The sequence below is a fragment of the Palaemon carinicauda genome, chromosome 6 (genome assembly GCF_036898095.1).
Source record: "Palaemon carinicauda isolate YSFRI2023 chromosome 6, ASM3689809v2, whole genome shotgun sequence".
NCBI classification, from domain to species: domain Eukaryota; kingdom Metazoa; phylum Arthropoda; class Malacostraca; order Decapoda; family Palaemonidae; genus Palaemon; species Palaemon carinicauda.
In genome coordinates, this window is record NC_090730.1 from 115,584,568 (window position 1) to 115,599,344 (window position 14,777).

Genomic DNA, 14,777 nt, shown 5'->3' on the forward strand with positions numbered 1-14,777 from the left:
GGCGTTCCTGCTGCCATCCCAGCCTTTACAAAACTCGTTCTCTCTCGCTCATCCAAGAGAGCTTTACGGCTGTTAGGCGATTGGTTGGAAACCAAGAGGAGTTTAGGGAAGACGGCCTTTGCCTTCCCCCCATCTAAACTCTCGTCTAGATCGAGCGTCTGGTATGCCACGGGAGAAGTTCTCGGCTTGGGAGTTCCTGCCTCTGCCCAGGGCGACTTCTCAAGTCTTGTAGACTCTCCCCGCCGCCTTGCCATGAGACGCTCGAAGATTAGTTGGTCATCCTCAGACCTGGACCATCTACTTAAAGGCATCTTTAGGGCTTTTGAAGTTTTTAACTTCCTTGACTGGTGTTTGGGAGCCTTGAGTAGGAAAATCTCATCAGCCGATAGGGATGTCTCCTTACTCATTATGTCCTGCATGGACAAGGCCGTCCGCGATGGATCCAACGAGCTTGCCGCCTTATTTACGTCAGGAGTCCTAAAGAAACGAGAGTCTCTGTGCTCTTTTCTGTCAGCAGGAGTGACGCCCTGTCAACGATCTGAGCTACTCTTTGCTCCTTTGTCTAAGTTCTTGTTTCCTGAACTCTTAGTTAAGGAAATAGCCTTGTCTTTAGTGCAGAAGGACACCCATGATTTGGTTGCGTCCTCGGCTCGCAAAGTTCCCCCTTTTTCTGCCTTGTCTGCTAGACCTAGGATAGACACTCCAGCGTCCAGGTTTATTCCGCCCTTTCGTGGCAGAGCCCCCAGCAGGGGAGGTGCTCGTGCCGAAAGGAAGAGAGGAAAGAGGAAAGGATCCAAGTCCTCGCGGGGCAGAGTCTGACTGCCCGCAACTTCAGACAGCAGTAGGTGCCAGACTCAAGAACTTCTGGCAAGCCTGGGAGAAGAGAGGCGCAGATCAACAATCTGTGAGGTTGCTCAGAGAGGGGTACAAAATCCCTTTTGTACGCAGACCTCCTCTAGCGACGTCCCCCATCGATCTCTCTCCCAGGTACCGAGAGGAAGCAAAGAGACAAGCCCTGAAACTGGAAGTGTCTCTTTTACTAGAGAAGGGAGCGGTGGTCAAAGTCTCGGACCTTCAATCACCGGGGTTTTACAACCGTCTCTTCCTAGTACCAAAGAAGACAGGAGGTTGGAGACCGGTGCTAGACGTCAGTGCTCTGAATGTCTTTGTCACAAAGACGAAGTTCACCATGGAGACCACAAAGTCAGTCTTAGCAGCGGTCAGAAAGGGAGACTGGATGGTCTCTCTCGACCTAAGGGACGCTTACTTCCACATCCCCATTCACTCAGATTCCCAACCTTTTCTGAGATTCGTCTTCGACGATGTGGTGTACCACTTTCGGGCCCTGTGCTTTGGCCTAAGCACTGCTCCTCTCGTGTTTACGAGGCTTATGAGGAATGTGGCAAAATTCCTCCATTTATCGGACATCCGAGCCTCCCTTTATTTGGACGACTGGCTTCTCAGAGCCTCTTCCAGTCATCGCTGTCTGAAGGATCTCAATTGGACTCTAGATCTGACCAAGGAATTGGGACTCCTAGTCAACTTGGAAAAGTCCCAGCTGATCCCATCCCAAACTATTCTGTATCTAGGGATGGAGATTCACAGTCCAGTTTTTCGAGCTTTTCCGTCGGCCCCCAGAATAGATCAAGCCCTGCTCGTAATCCAAAAGATGTTGAAGAGAGAACGTTGCTCAGTCAGGAATTGGATGAGTCTGGTAGGAACGCTATCATCCCTGGAGCAATTTGTCTCGCTAGGAAGGCTACACCTCCGACCTCTACAATTCCATCTAGCTTTTCACTGGAAAAAGGACAAGACGCTAGAGGCGGTCTCGATCCCGATTTCCGAAAAAATAAAGACTTGTCTGACTTGGTGGAAAGACAATATCAGTCTACGAGAGGGACTTCCCCTAGCAGTTCAGAAACCCAACCACATTCTCTTCTCAGACGCATCGGACTTGGGCTGGGGCGCGACGCTGGACGGTCGGGAATGCTCAGGTCTGTGGAACTCGAGTCAGAAGAGCATGCATATCAACAGCAAGGAGCTTTTGGCAGTTCACCTGGCCTTGATAAGCTTCGAGAGTCTCCTTCGAGGCAAGGTAGTGGAGGTCAACTCGGACAACACCACGGCCTTGGCGTACATTTCCAAACAGGGAGGTACCCACTCACTGACTCTGTACGAGATCGCAAGGGACCTGCTCATCTGGTCAAGAGATCGAGGCATCTCCCTAGCAACGAGGTTCATCCAGGGCGACTTGAACGTTCTAGCAGATTGTCTCAGTCGGAAAGGTCAAGTAATTCCAACCGAATGGACCCTCCACAAGGATGTGTGCAAGACACTTTGGGCGACTTGGGGTCAACCCACCATAGATCTCTTTGCAACCTCGCTGACCAAGAGGCTTCCAATCTATTGCTCTCCAGTCCCAGACCCAGCAGCAATACATATAGATGCCTTTCTCCTAGATTGGTCACACCTAGATCTTTACGCATTCCCACCATTCAAGATTGTCAACAAGGTACTGCAGAAATTCGCCTCTCACGAAGGGACAAGGTTGACGTTAGTTGCTCCCCTCTGGCCTGCGAGAGAATGGTTCACCGAGGTACTTCGATGGCTGGTAGACTTTCCCAGAAGTCTTCCTCTAAGACAGTGGTTCTTAACCTTTTTCATCCTATGACCCCCCGGGACTAATCAGAGTATTATTATGACCCTCTATAATAGATTTGGAAATAATGAACCTTGTCAAAGGGTCAAGTAAAAAAAATGACAGGAAGACCATGGTTTACTCCTATACAATTTTATTGGAAACACCACAGAATAAAAACCTTGAAAAATTCCACTTTCCTAGCCTCTACAAATGCCATAAAATTATAAATTCCAAAGAACTATTCAACATCTTACAAAATGGTTTACTCCTATACAATTTTATTGGAAACACCACAGAACAAAAACCTTGAAAAATTCCACTTTCCTAGCCTCTACAAATGCCATAAAATTATCAATTCCAAAAAACTATTCAACATCATACAAAATGGTTTACTCCTATACAATATTGGAAACACCACAGTACAAAAACCTTGAAAAATTCCACTTTCCTAGCCTCTACAAATGCCATAAAATTATAAATTCCAAAGAACTATTCAACATCATACAAAATGGTTTACTCCTATACAATTTTATTGGAAACACCGCAGAACAAAAACCTTGAAAAATTCCACTTTCCTAGCCTCTTCAAATGCCATAAAATTATCAATTCCAAAGAACTATTCAACATCATACAAAATGGTTTACTCCTGTACAATTTTATTGGAAACATCACAGAACAAAAACCTTGAAAAATTCCACTTTCCTATCCTCTGCAAATGCCATAAAGTTATCAATTCCAAAGAACTATTCAACGTCATACAAAATGATTACTCCTATACAATTTTATTGGAAACACCACAAAACAAAAACATTGAAAAATTCCAGTTACATAGCCTCTACAAATGCCATAAAATTATCAATTCCAAAGAACTATTCAACACCATACAAAACCTAGCACCTACTTCTCATTCACTCAGTGTGATGGTTGAAATTGTTTTGCAGCCATAAGTCTGTCAAAGCGAGGACCGGTGTTCGATAGGCAACACCTCACATCAGCATCGATGAAAAGCCTATTGCGTGCCTTCGTTTTCAGTGCAACCATTGCTGAGAGTCCAACCTCGCACCGGTAGGTTGACGGGGACTGAATCAACATGGTTAATGCACGCATCGAGAGAATAGGACAGTAGTCCTTCACTTTTGTCCTAAATGTTGGGAGCTCTTGTTCGGCAAAATCGACTTTAAGCTGAGAATCCTCACGAATTTGATAACATTCTACCTTAGCAGCAACATCAGTATCACTGATGTCACTATCCATTACTGAAAAGGGTCTATAGATCCACGCATCAGTACAGCGGTCGTTTAGTCCTGGAAAGTAACTTTCGATGGCGTCATTTACTGCCAAAAGATGAGTGGAGATCTCCTTACGGAAACTACATTCAGCATCTGGCATGGAACCCAGGAGAGTCAATGTGCAGCAGACCATCCAACTTGTGACCAGTGTTGTACTCATCAAACTGGTAAAAGTCCTACTGGCTATTTCAAATATGTGTATAATGTATATGAAAAATAAATTATTCCCCAGAACCCTTTGTGACCCCTTAAGAAATCCCAAACGACCCCACCGGGGGTCACGACCCCCAGGTTAAAAACCACTTTCTAAGAGTAGACCTTTTACGTCAGCCACACGTAAAGAAGGTACACCAAAGCCTCCACGCTCTTCGTCTGACTGCCTTCAGACTATCGAAAGACTCTCGAGAGCTAGAGGCTTTTCGAAGGAGGGAGCCAGTGCGATTGCAAGAGCGAGGAGAGCTTCTACCATTAGAGTTTACCAATCGAAGTGGGAAATCTTCCGAGACTGGTGCAAGTCAGTATCCGTATCCTCGTCCAGTACCTCTGTAGCCCAAATCGCCGATTTTCTCTTATACCTGAGAAAAGTTCTCTCCCTTTCAGCTCCCACGATCAAGGGCTACAGAAGCATGTTGGCCTCGGTCTTCCGGCATAGAGGCTTAGATCTTTCCAACAATAAAGATCTGCAAGACCTCCTTAAGTCTTTTGAGACCTCTAAGGAACGTCGTTTGGCTACGCCTGGGTGGAATTTAGACGTGGTCCTAAGATTCCTCATGTCAGACAGGTTTGAGCCTTTACATTCAGCCTCCCTGAAAGATCTCACTCTTAAGACTCTTTTCCTGGTGTGCTTGGCCTCAGCTAAAAGAGTCAGTGAGCTTCATGCCTTCAGCAAGAATATCGGTTTTTCATCAGAAAAAGCCACTTGTTCTCTTCAGCTTGGTTTCCTAGCCAAGAATGAACTACCTTCTCGTCCTTGGCCTAAATCTTTCGATATTCCTAGCTTATCGGAGATCGTAGGCAATGAACTAGAGAGAGTATTATGCCCTGTTAGAGCTCTTAAGTTCTACTTAGCTCGTACTAAACCTTTACGAGGTAAATCTGAAGCGTTATGGTGTTCGGTTAAGAAGCCATCCTTGCCTATGTCAAAGAATGCTTTGTCATATTTTATCAGATTGTTAATACGAGAAGCTCATTCACACTTGAGTGAGGAAGACCGATCTTTGCTTAAGGTTAAGACGCACGAGGTTAGAGCTGTAGCAACTTCCGTGGCCTTTAAGCAAAATAGATCTCTGCAAAGTATCATGGACGCGACCTTTTGGAGAAGTAAGTCAGTGTTCGCGTCATTTTACTTGAAAGATGTCCAGACTCTTTACGAGAACTGCTACACACTGGGTCCATTCGTGGCAGCGAGTGCAGTAGTGGGTGAGGGCTCAACCACTACAATTCCCTAATTCCATATCCTTTTAATCTGTCTCTTGAAATGTTTTTTAATGTTGTTTTTATGGGTTGTTCGGAAGGCTAAGAAGCCTTTCGCATCCTGGTTGATTTGGCGGGTGGTCAAAGTCATTTCTTGAGAGCACCCAGATTAGGGGTTTGATGAGGTCCTGTTGTATGGGTTGCAGCCCTTGATACTTCAGCTCCTGGGAGTCTGTCAGCATCCTAAGAGGATCGCTGGGCTCCGTGAGGAAGACAGACTTACAAGGCAGAGTAATCGTCTAAGTCGACTTCCTTACCAGGTACCTATTTATTTTGGTTTTGTTATATTGATAACTGTCAAAATGAAGAAACTCTTAGCTTATACGCTGTAAACATATTTAACTCTGGTCTCTACCCACCTCCTTGGGTGTGAATCAGCTATTATATATTCACCGGCTAAGTTAAATATTTAAAAATGATATTTTAATTATAAAATAAATTTTTGAATATACTTACCCGGTGAATATATAAATTAAATGACCCTCCCTTCTTCCCCAATAGAGACGCAGCGGGACGAGAAGAATTGAAGGTTTTGTTTACATTTGAGAGTGGTATCTGGCCGACAGTTGGCGCTGGTGGGCACACCCGCAACCTGCATAGCGATCGCTCGCGAGTTTTTTAAGTATGTTGTCTGTGAGAAACTGCAATTCTCTTAAGTAGGGGCGGGTCCAGAGGACCCGGGACTAACATAAGTCTAACTTAAGACTAGAACTTAACTATAATACTCTTAAGTAGGGGCGGGTCCGGAGGACCCGGGCCTAAACATAAGTCTAACTTAAGACTAGAGAGTATAGTTATCCATTCCGGTCGAGCCGGGAGCATAAAAAGGATACAACAAAGGATTAAGACACATAGTGTCTGATTTCCCGAGGCGGGGTTAAGACCCGGGCCGGGAAATAAAAGTATCCATAAACCAATTCATATATAGGAACTCCGAGATAGTAATCTGTCATATATATAATTATATATAATCATAGGAACTGTTATAATTAATTAATAGGGGGGCGGAACTGTAGATAAGAACCGGCAACCGAACCCGGAGGGTTTCGTATAACATAAAAGTGTGATAAGTGAGTATAAAATAGGGTGCACCGGGATCCAACTCTGTTGACCGGTGGCCAACCGTCTAGACAGAGACGAACCCGCCGGAACACCCGGAGGACAAAGTCCATAAACACTGAACTACCCCCTCTAAAAGGAGGGAAGGCAACGGTCCCCTAGGGGAGGGGGGAGGGAAGCCTAGCCGCCCACCTAGCGAGAGGGGGAGCTTGGGGGAGGATCACGTGATACGGAGCAGCAGGGCTACCAACTGACGATCCCCAACCAGACAGATCACACGGAGTAATAGCACAAATATTCATTATAATAGTAATAGCGTTGACAATCATATAAATATACACATAAAAAATTTAGGGCAAGGCATGCAACATAATAAATAAATCACAAAGGACACACCTGATGACTTATAAAATAAAATTGCCGCCTAGTAACGAAGGTCGGCAAGCCATAACGATACGTAACTGATATCGGCCCTAAAAATGAACCACGAGGGTTCTAAACGCTAAATAATGAATATCCACAATAACCAATAACATTTAAATAATAATAAAAATAATACACATAGTAACACCGCGAGTGAAACTAAAAGCTCTCAAAACAGGAGTACCAACTGTAGCGAAGTCGAGCAAGATCGGTATGAACGAAGAGAATAAACTCCTATACTGTAATTTAAATATTAAACGATCTAGAATGCTCAAAACACAGCAAAACATAGCTTGGTACTTAACTTAGACGGTGTCTCCTGGGAAACCGACGAAGAAGCCATAATCCAGTGGGAAAAAGCGAAATATGAGAGCACAACAAAAAAGCGGGTTACGATCACAGGCGTGCTAAAAGGAGTTGGGTTCTGAGCGGATGCAGAGTTAGTGGTTCGAGTGAGGTTGAACGGCTCTCCTCTATTGGGGTCTTTGTCGTGGATAAATCTAAATAGTGCGGGACCTCTGGATTATACGCCCAATTTTATACCGACACCAATAGGTGAGCGAGCTAGTTAACCTAGCACTCCTTTACATTTTTTCTCTGGTATATTTAGCAGTAAATTACCTAAGAATAAGTGCTAAATGGAGCTTATTCACTGGGCGGCACAGGTTCGAGCCCAGAAATATCATTTTATATAAATTTCAGTTAAAAAATATTTATTGGTAGGTTAAGCTAAACAAGTACTTTACCATTTGCTGTTCCTCCCTTTCGTTTGAAAGCATTCTGTAAGCACTGGATTTAAGGTTCTCTTTTTAGATCAGGTACACAAGATAATCCCCTATTTTGCAAAGTTGTCTTATCTTTAAAAATACTGTATATGGTATATGCATAAATGTATCATTGTCTTTTGTGTCATCTACCTGCTTTTTTGCCAAAGGAGGTTGCATGCAGTGACATTTGCCTCCTTGTTAGTTTTGTGAAGTTGATATAGATATTTGTTCCTAAGTTTGCAAATTTCACACTAACTAGTGTATTAACAGAAATAATCATGTTTATGTCAATCAGTATTTTAATACCAAATATACCCTTTTGGCTCTTAGGAGATGAAACTTTGGTTTTTGAATGTTTCATTGTAATGAGTGTGTTTCTAAGAATTAAGATACCAATTTTTCTGCTGGCATAAAGCATGTGAGTCATTTTGTCATAATTTCTGACAGTTACAGAGTGATATTTAACTAAGTGAAGCTTTTCCAGTTAAAATTATATTGGAGACATATTTAAATGGTGTTGCGATATTTCAGGTTCTTCTTGTAATGGCAGGAGAATCAAATGGCCGTGTTCTGCGTAATATTGAATGCTTTAAAATGGGTCTTCCTAGTTGGCAGTGCACGCTTCCATCTGTTGCATTAAGGGTTGAAAATCAGATTGACAATTCCATTGTTCTTCCATGTATGAATGATGCAAGGGCTTATTGTGCAGTGGCCACATATAATAATCTGGTATATGTCATAGGTAAGTTTTTTTTCTACCCTAGTGTTGTTTTCTTTTCTATACCTTTTACTTTTTATCAGTAAATTTATAGTACCCCCTGAACTGTAAATGTATTGTCTGTGAGAATGCATGATTTTTTTGTTTTGGTTATTGAAATAGTTGTATGTTGCATTTATGGATCTGGAGAAAGCATATGATAGAGTTGATAGGGAAGCAATGTGGGATGTGATGAGGTTATATGGAGTTGGTGGAAGGTTGTTGCAAGCAGTGAAAAGTTTATACAAAGGTAGTAAAGCATGTGTTAGAATAGGAAATGAAGTGAGTGATTGGTTTCCGGTGAGAGTGGGGCTGAGACAGGGATGTGTGATGTCGCCGTGGTTGTTTAACTTGTATGTTGATGGAGTGGTGAGAGAGGTGAATGCTCGAGTGCTTGGACGAGGATTAAAACTGGTAGGCGAGAATGACCATGAATGGGAGGTAAATCAGTTGTTGTTTGCGGATGATACTGTACTGGTAGCAGACACAGAAGAGAAGCTTGACCGACTAGTGACAGAATTTGGAAGGGTGTGTGAGAGAAGGAAGTTGAGAGTTAATGTGGGTAAGAGTAAGGTTATGAGATGTACGAGAAGGGAAGGTGGTGCAAGGTTGAATGTCATGTTGAATGGAGAGTTACTTGAGGAGGTGGATCAGTTTAAGTACTTGGGGTCTATTGTTGCAGCAAATGGTGGAGTGGAAGCAGATGTACGTCAGAGAGTGAATGAAGGTTGCAAAGTGTTGGGGGCAGTTAAGGGAGTAGTAAAAAATAGAGGGTTGGGCATGAATGTAAAGAGAGTTCTATATGAGAAAGTGATTGTACCAACTGTGATGTATGGATCGGAGTCGTGGGGAATGAAAGTGATGGAGAGACAGAAATTGAATGTGTTTGAGATGAAGTGTCTGAGGAGTATGGCTGGTGTATCTCGAGTAGATAGGGTTAGGAACGAAGTGGTGAGGGAGAGAACGGGTGTAAGAAATGAGTTAGCGGCTAGAGTGGATATGAATGTGTTGAGGTGGTTTGGCCATGTTGAGAGAATGGAAAATGGTTGTCTGCTAAAGAAGGTGATGAATGCAAGAGTTGATGGGAGAAGTACAAGAGGAAGGCCAAGGTTTGGGTGGATGGATGGTGTGAAGAAAGCTCTGGGTGATAGGAGGATAGATGTGAGAGAGGCAAGAGAGCGTGCTAGAAATAGGAATGAATGGCGAGCGATTGTGACGCAGTTCCAGTAGGCCCTGCTGCTTCCTCCGGGGCCTTAGATGACCGCGGAGGTAGCAGCAGTAGGGGAGTCAGCATTATGAAGCTTCATCTGTGGTGGAAATGTGGGAGGTTGGGCTGTGGCACCCTAGCAGTACCAGCTGAACTCGGTTGAGTCCCTGATTAGGCTGAAGGAACATAGAGAGTAGAGGTCCCCTTTTTGTTTTGTTTCATTGTTGGTGTCGGCTACCCCCCAAAATTGGGGGAAGTGCCTTGGTATATAGATAGATAGATAGATTGAAATAGTATACTGTATTGGTTACATTTTTCTCAGTTTGTTCCATTACCACATTTTAATATTGCAGAATTTGAATATTATAGGTTGTTGTTATATTGTAAAGGGGTTTTGTTAAAATTGATAGTTTCAAAATTAGTCTTCTTTCCCACCATTATCCCTACATTAAGGGGCCAGTTCCCTGATGCTCCCTTTCCAATGACTTCTGTCAAAGGCATCTTCTTCCATCATACTTGTCTCCATATCATACTTCATCTTATCTTGCCATCTAATTCTCTGCCTCCCTCACGTTCTTCTCCCCCAACAGGTCCCAAACCCTCCTCATTCCCTCCCCACCATCCATCCTCAACACGTGCTCACACCATCTCAGTCGTGACAATCTTATCACCTCTGTAATCATTACTACACCTGCCATTCTTCTTATTTCATCATTTTCTAATCTTTCAGGCAGTGATATTCCCATAATCGACCTCAGCATTCTTATCTCTGTTCTCTCAAGCTTTGCTTTCTCTTTTTGTCGTGGAGTCCATGTTTCTGATCCATACATTGACACTGGTATAATAATATCTTGACCATTTCAATTTGAAACTGGTGGACATAGTGCTTTACCATTTTTCATTTTACTCAATGTGCTATAGATCTTGACTTTTAGCTTAATTGGTATTTTCTTATCACATACCACTCCTGCTACCTCCCTCCGTTTCTCCCTGGCTCTTTGTATCGTATTCCCAGCTTCAGTCTCACATCCTCCCTTGTAACATATTGTAGATCCCAAGTATCTAAATTGTTCCATCTGTTTTATAACCAAGCCTCTACTTTCATGCATAGCTATTCTGCCCTTACCTTCCTTACTGCGCCCCATACCTTCAGTCTTATCCACATTTACTCTTAAGCCACCCTTCTCCAAAGACACTTGGCACTCTACAACCCTTCTCTGTAAGTCTTCATCATTTTCAGCTGTAGTCACCAAATCATCTACATATAGCTACTCTCACGACTCTTCATTTCTGATCTCTTTACTTAACACTTCCTTGACCACCACAAATAAACCTCAAAGGCTTCTGTTTCCTCAACAGCTGTTATAACTTTTTTGCTTGTTCTTTTGTACATGATCTCTACCATTCTAACTTACTTCTGGAATTTCCTCATCCTTAAACACCAAAACATCACTTTGCTTGGTATTCTATTATAAGCCTTCTCTATTTCTACAGTGGCACAGAAGAGCTTCTGGTTTCCCTTTAACCTCTTTTCCTGTAGCTGTCTTACTATAAAGCTGGCATCCACAGTCTCTCTCCCCCTCATGAATCCATACCGCTATTTCCCAATCTTACTATCTCACCATGCTCTGTTAGTTTATTTCCCCTGTAGTTACCACAATCTCTGACATCACCTTTTTGCTTAAATACAGATACCATTAGACTTTCCTTGCAGTCTTTAGGTATTATTTTATTTTCCCATATTTCTCCTAATAAATCTAGCATCCATAATTCCCCTCTTTAGCTGGTATTTTGACCATTTCAATTTTAAACTAGTGGACATAGTGCTTTACCATTTTTCATTTTACCCAATGCCTGCTTCACATCTGTATTTTATATCTCCATCACTGGCCTCTGCGCCATTTGTTCTTCCAACTCCTTTCTCTCATTTTCAGTATCCAATAGTTCAAAATATTTTCTCCATCTCCTCTTAATGTCTTCATTGTTATGCAATATATTTCCATCTCTATCCTTGAAAACTTCCAGTTGCCTAAAATCTTATCTTATAAGAGAGGAAATTGTGGGTGTAAGTATCCATTATGGATGCTGAGGAGGGAGACCCAGCGAGAATCATCTGGCACTCGGGCACGGGCTGTGGTTGCTTACCTGAATTGAATAATTTTTGTGTTAAAGGCTTCAATATTCCCTTTGATAATGTACAATTTGAGAACTATGCTACATTTCCTCAATCATGTTGGCATATCAAGGAACCATCCCCTAAAATTTTCCCTCGGCTTACTCCAAATGAGGTTTTATTGTTGAATCATGCACCTGCTTTTAACAATCTAGCAGTAGTGCCTCAGGTGTTTGGGGGATGTCTGTTGGTCACAGTCTTATAGATTAATTTGTGGTTGGGATAATAGTGCCAGGCCAGAAGACTCCTTACCTGGCCAAATTGTTAAAGATGGTCTTGGGGTCTATGAGGTATGATATATTGCTAATTGGGGGTTCTTCCTTACCCAAAGAATGCATTCCTATCCGGGGGTCTAGCCTAAAGAATTTGAGGGGCTTTGCAAGGTTTTTCCCAAAGAAATGGAAACCTTGCATGGGATAGTCCGATTTGGAAACTTTTCCGTCCATCCCAGAGCATCATAGGACAGCAGAGTTTGGGGCCCGGCAAACGCTCTTAGTCTTGTGTCTGTTCTGTCTTCTCTGGAAGCGGGTGCTCTCAGGGATCTCGGATTCCCAGTGCAGGTTTGGCAAAGTTGTTATGCAAGCCTTCTAATTAAATAAGTTTTTTTAAGAATTTAGATTAAGAAAATATTGGAATTAATGTTAATGGGGAATACCTTAAAAACTTAAGATTTGCTGATACAGTTCCCTTGAGTGAATCATGAGATGAATTGCTAAAGATGATAGAAGATTTGAAGAGAAAGCAGAAATGTAGGACTGAAAATGATTATGTGGTCTTCAACTATCTTGGGTTAGAGTTCTCTTGTTTGTGGGTACATTCAGGCACAGTATTCTTTCTAATTTCTCTTCCTCTTGTTTTGTTGGAAGTTTTTATAGTTTATAAAGGAAATATTTATTTTAATGTTGTTACTGTTCTTGAAATATTTTATTTTTCCTTGTTTTCTTTCTTCACTGGGCTATTTTCCCTGTTGGAGCCCATGGGCTTATAGCATCCTGCTATTCCAACTAGGATTGTAACTTGGCAAGTAATACATACATACATATACCAAAGGCACTTCCCCAATTTTGGGGGGTAGCCAACATCAACAAATGAAACAAAAACAAAAAAGGGGACCTCTACTCTCTACGTTCCTCGCAGCCTAACAAGGGACTCAACTGAGTTCAGCTGGTACTGCTAGGGTGCCACAGCCCACCCTCCCCCGTTATCCACCACAGATGAAGCTTCATAATGCTGAATCCCCTACTGCTGCTACCTCCGCGGTCATCTAAGGCACCGGAGGAAGCAGCAGGGCCTACTGGAACTGCGTCACAATCGCTCGCCATTCATTCCTATTTCTAGCATGCTCTCTTGCCTCTTTCACATCTATCCTCCTATCACCCAGAGCTTCCTTCACTCCATCCATCCACCCAAACATTGGCCTTCCTCTTGTACTTCTCCCATCAACTCTTGCATTCATCACCTTCTTTAGCAGACAGCCATTTTCCATTCTCTCAACATGGCCAAACCACCTCAACACATTCATATCCACTCTAGCTGCTAACTCATTTCTTACACCCGTTCTCACTCTCACCACTTCGTTCCTAACCCTATCTACTCGAGATACACCAGCCATACTCCTTAGACACTTCATCTCAAACACATTCAATTTCTGTCTCTCCTTCACTTTCATTCCCTACAACTCCGATCCATACATCACAGTTGGTACAATCACTTTCTCATATAGAACTCTCTTAACATTCATGCCCAACCCTCTATTTTTTACTACTCCCTTAACTGCCCCCAACACTTTGCAACCTTCATTCACTCTCTGACGTACATCTGCTTCCACTTCACCATTTTCTGCAACAACAGACCCCAGGTACTTAAACTGATCCACCTCCTCAAGTAACTCTCCATTCAACATGACATTTAACCTTGCACCACCTTCCCTTCTCGTACATCTCATAATCTTACTCTTACCCACATTAACTCTCAACTTCCTTCTCTCACACACACTTCCAAATTCTGTCACTAATCGGCCAAGCTTCTCTTCTGTGTCTGCAACCAGTACAGTATCATCCGCAAACAACAACTGATTTACCTCCCATTCATGGTCATTTTCGTCTACCAGTTTTAATCCTCGTCCAAGCACTCGAGCATTCACCTCTCTCACCACTCCATCAACATACAAGTTAAACAACCACGGCGACATCACACATCCCTGTCTCAGCCCCACTCTCACCGGAAACCAATCACTCACTTCATTTCCTATCCTAACACATGCTTTACTACCTTTGTAGAAACTTTTCACTGCTTGCAACAACCTTCCACCAACTCCATATAACCTCATCACATTCCACATTGCTTCCCTATCAACTCTATCATACGCTTTCTCTAGATCCATAAACGCAACATACACCTCCTTACCCTTTGCTAAATATTTCTCGCATATCTGCCTTACTGTAAAAATCTGATTCATACAACCCCTACCTCTTCTAAAACCACCCTGTGCTTCTAAGATTGCATTCTCTGTATTATCCTTAATCCTATTATTCATTACTCTACCATACACTTTTCCAACTACACTCAACAAACTAATACCTCTTGAATTACAACACATGCACATCTCCCTTACCCTTATATAGTGGTACAATACATGCACAAACCCAATCTACTGGTACCATTGACAACACAAAACACCTATTAAACAATCTCACCAACCATTCAAGTACAGTCACACCCCCTTCCTTCAACATCTCAGCTCTCACACCATCCATACCAGACGCTTTTCCTACTCTCGTTTCATCTAGTGCTCTCCTCACTTCATCTATTGTAATCTCTCTCTCATTCTCATCTCCCATCACTGGCACCTCAGCACCTGGAACAGCAATTATATCTGCCTCCCTATTATCCTCAACATTCAGTAAACTTTCAAAATATTCCGCCCATCTTTTCCTTGCCTCCTCTCCTTTTAACAATCTTCCATTTCCATCTTTCACTGTCTTTTCA

General features: G+C 42.7%; 1 protein-coding gene across 5 annotated transcripts in view; it reads left to right on the plus strand.

Annotated features, from left to right (window-relative positions):
- LOC137642626 (kelch-like protein diablo) overlaps nt 1-14,777 on the plus strand; it is a 176,743-nt gene that overhangs the window by 120,712 nt on the left and 41,254 nt on the right. For all 5 annotated transcript variants that reach the window (XM_068375336.1, XM_068375337.1, XM_068375338.1 and 2 more), the window contains one exon: nt 8,184-8,394. In XM_068375336.1, the coding sequence (XP_068231437.1) occupies nt 8,184-8,394 (211 nt within the window). The remainder of the gene's footprint in view (nt 1-8,183; nt 8,395-14,777) is intronic.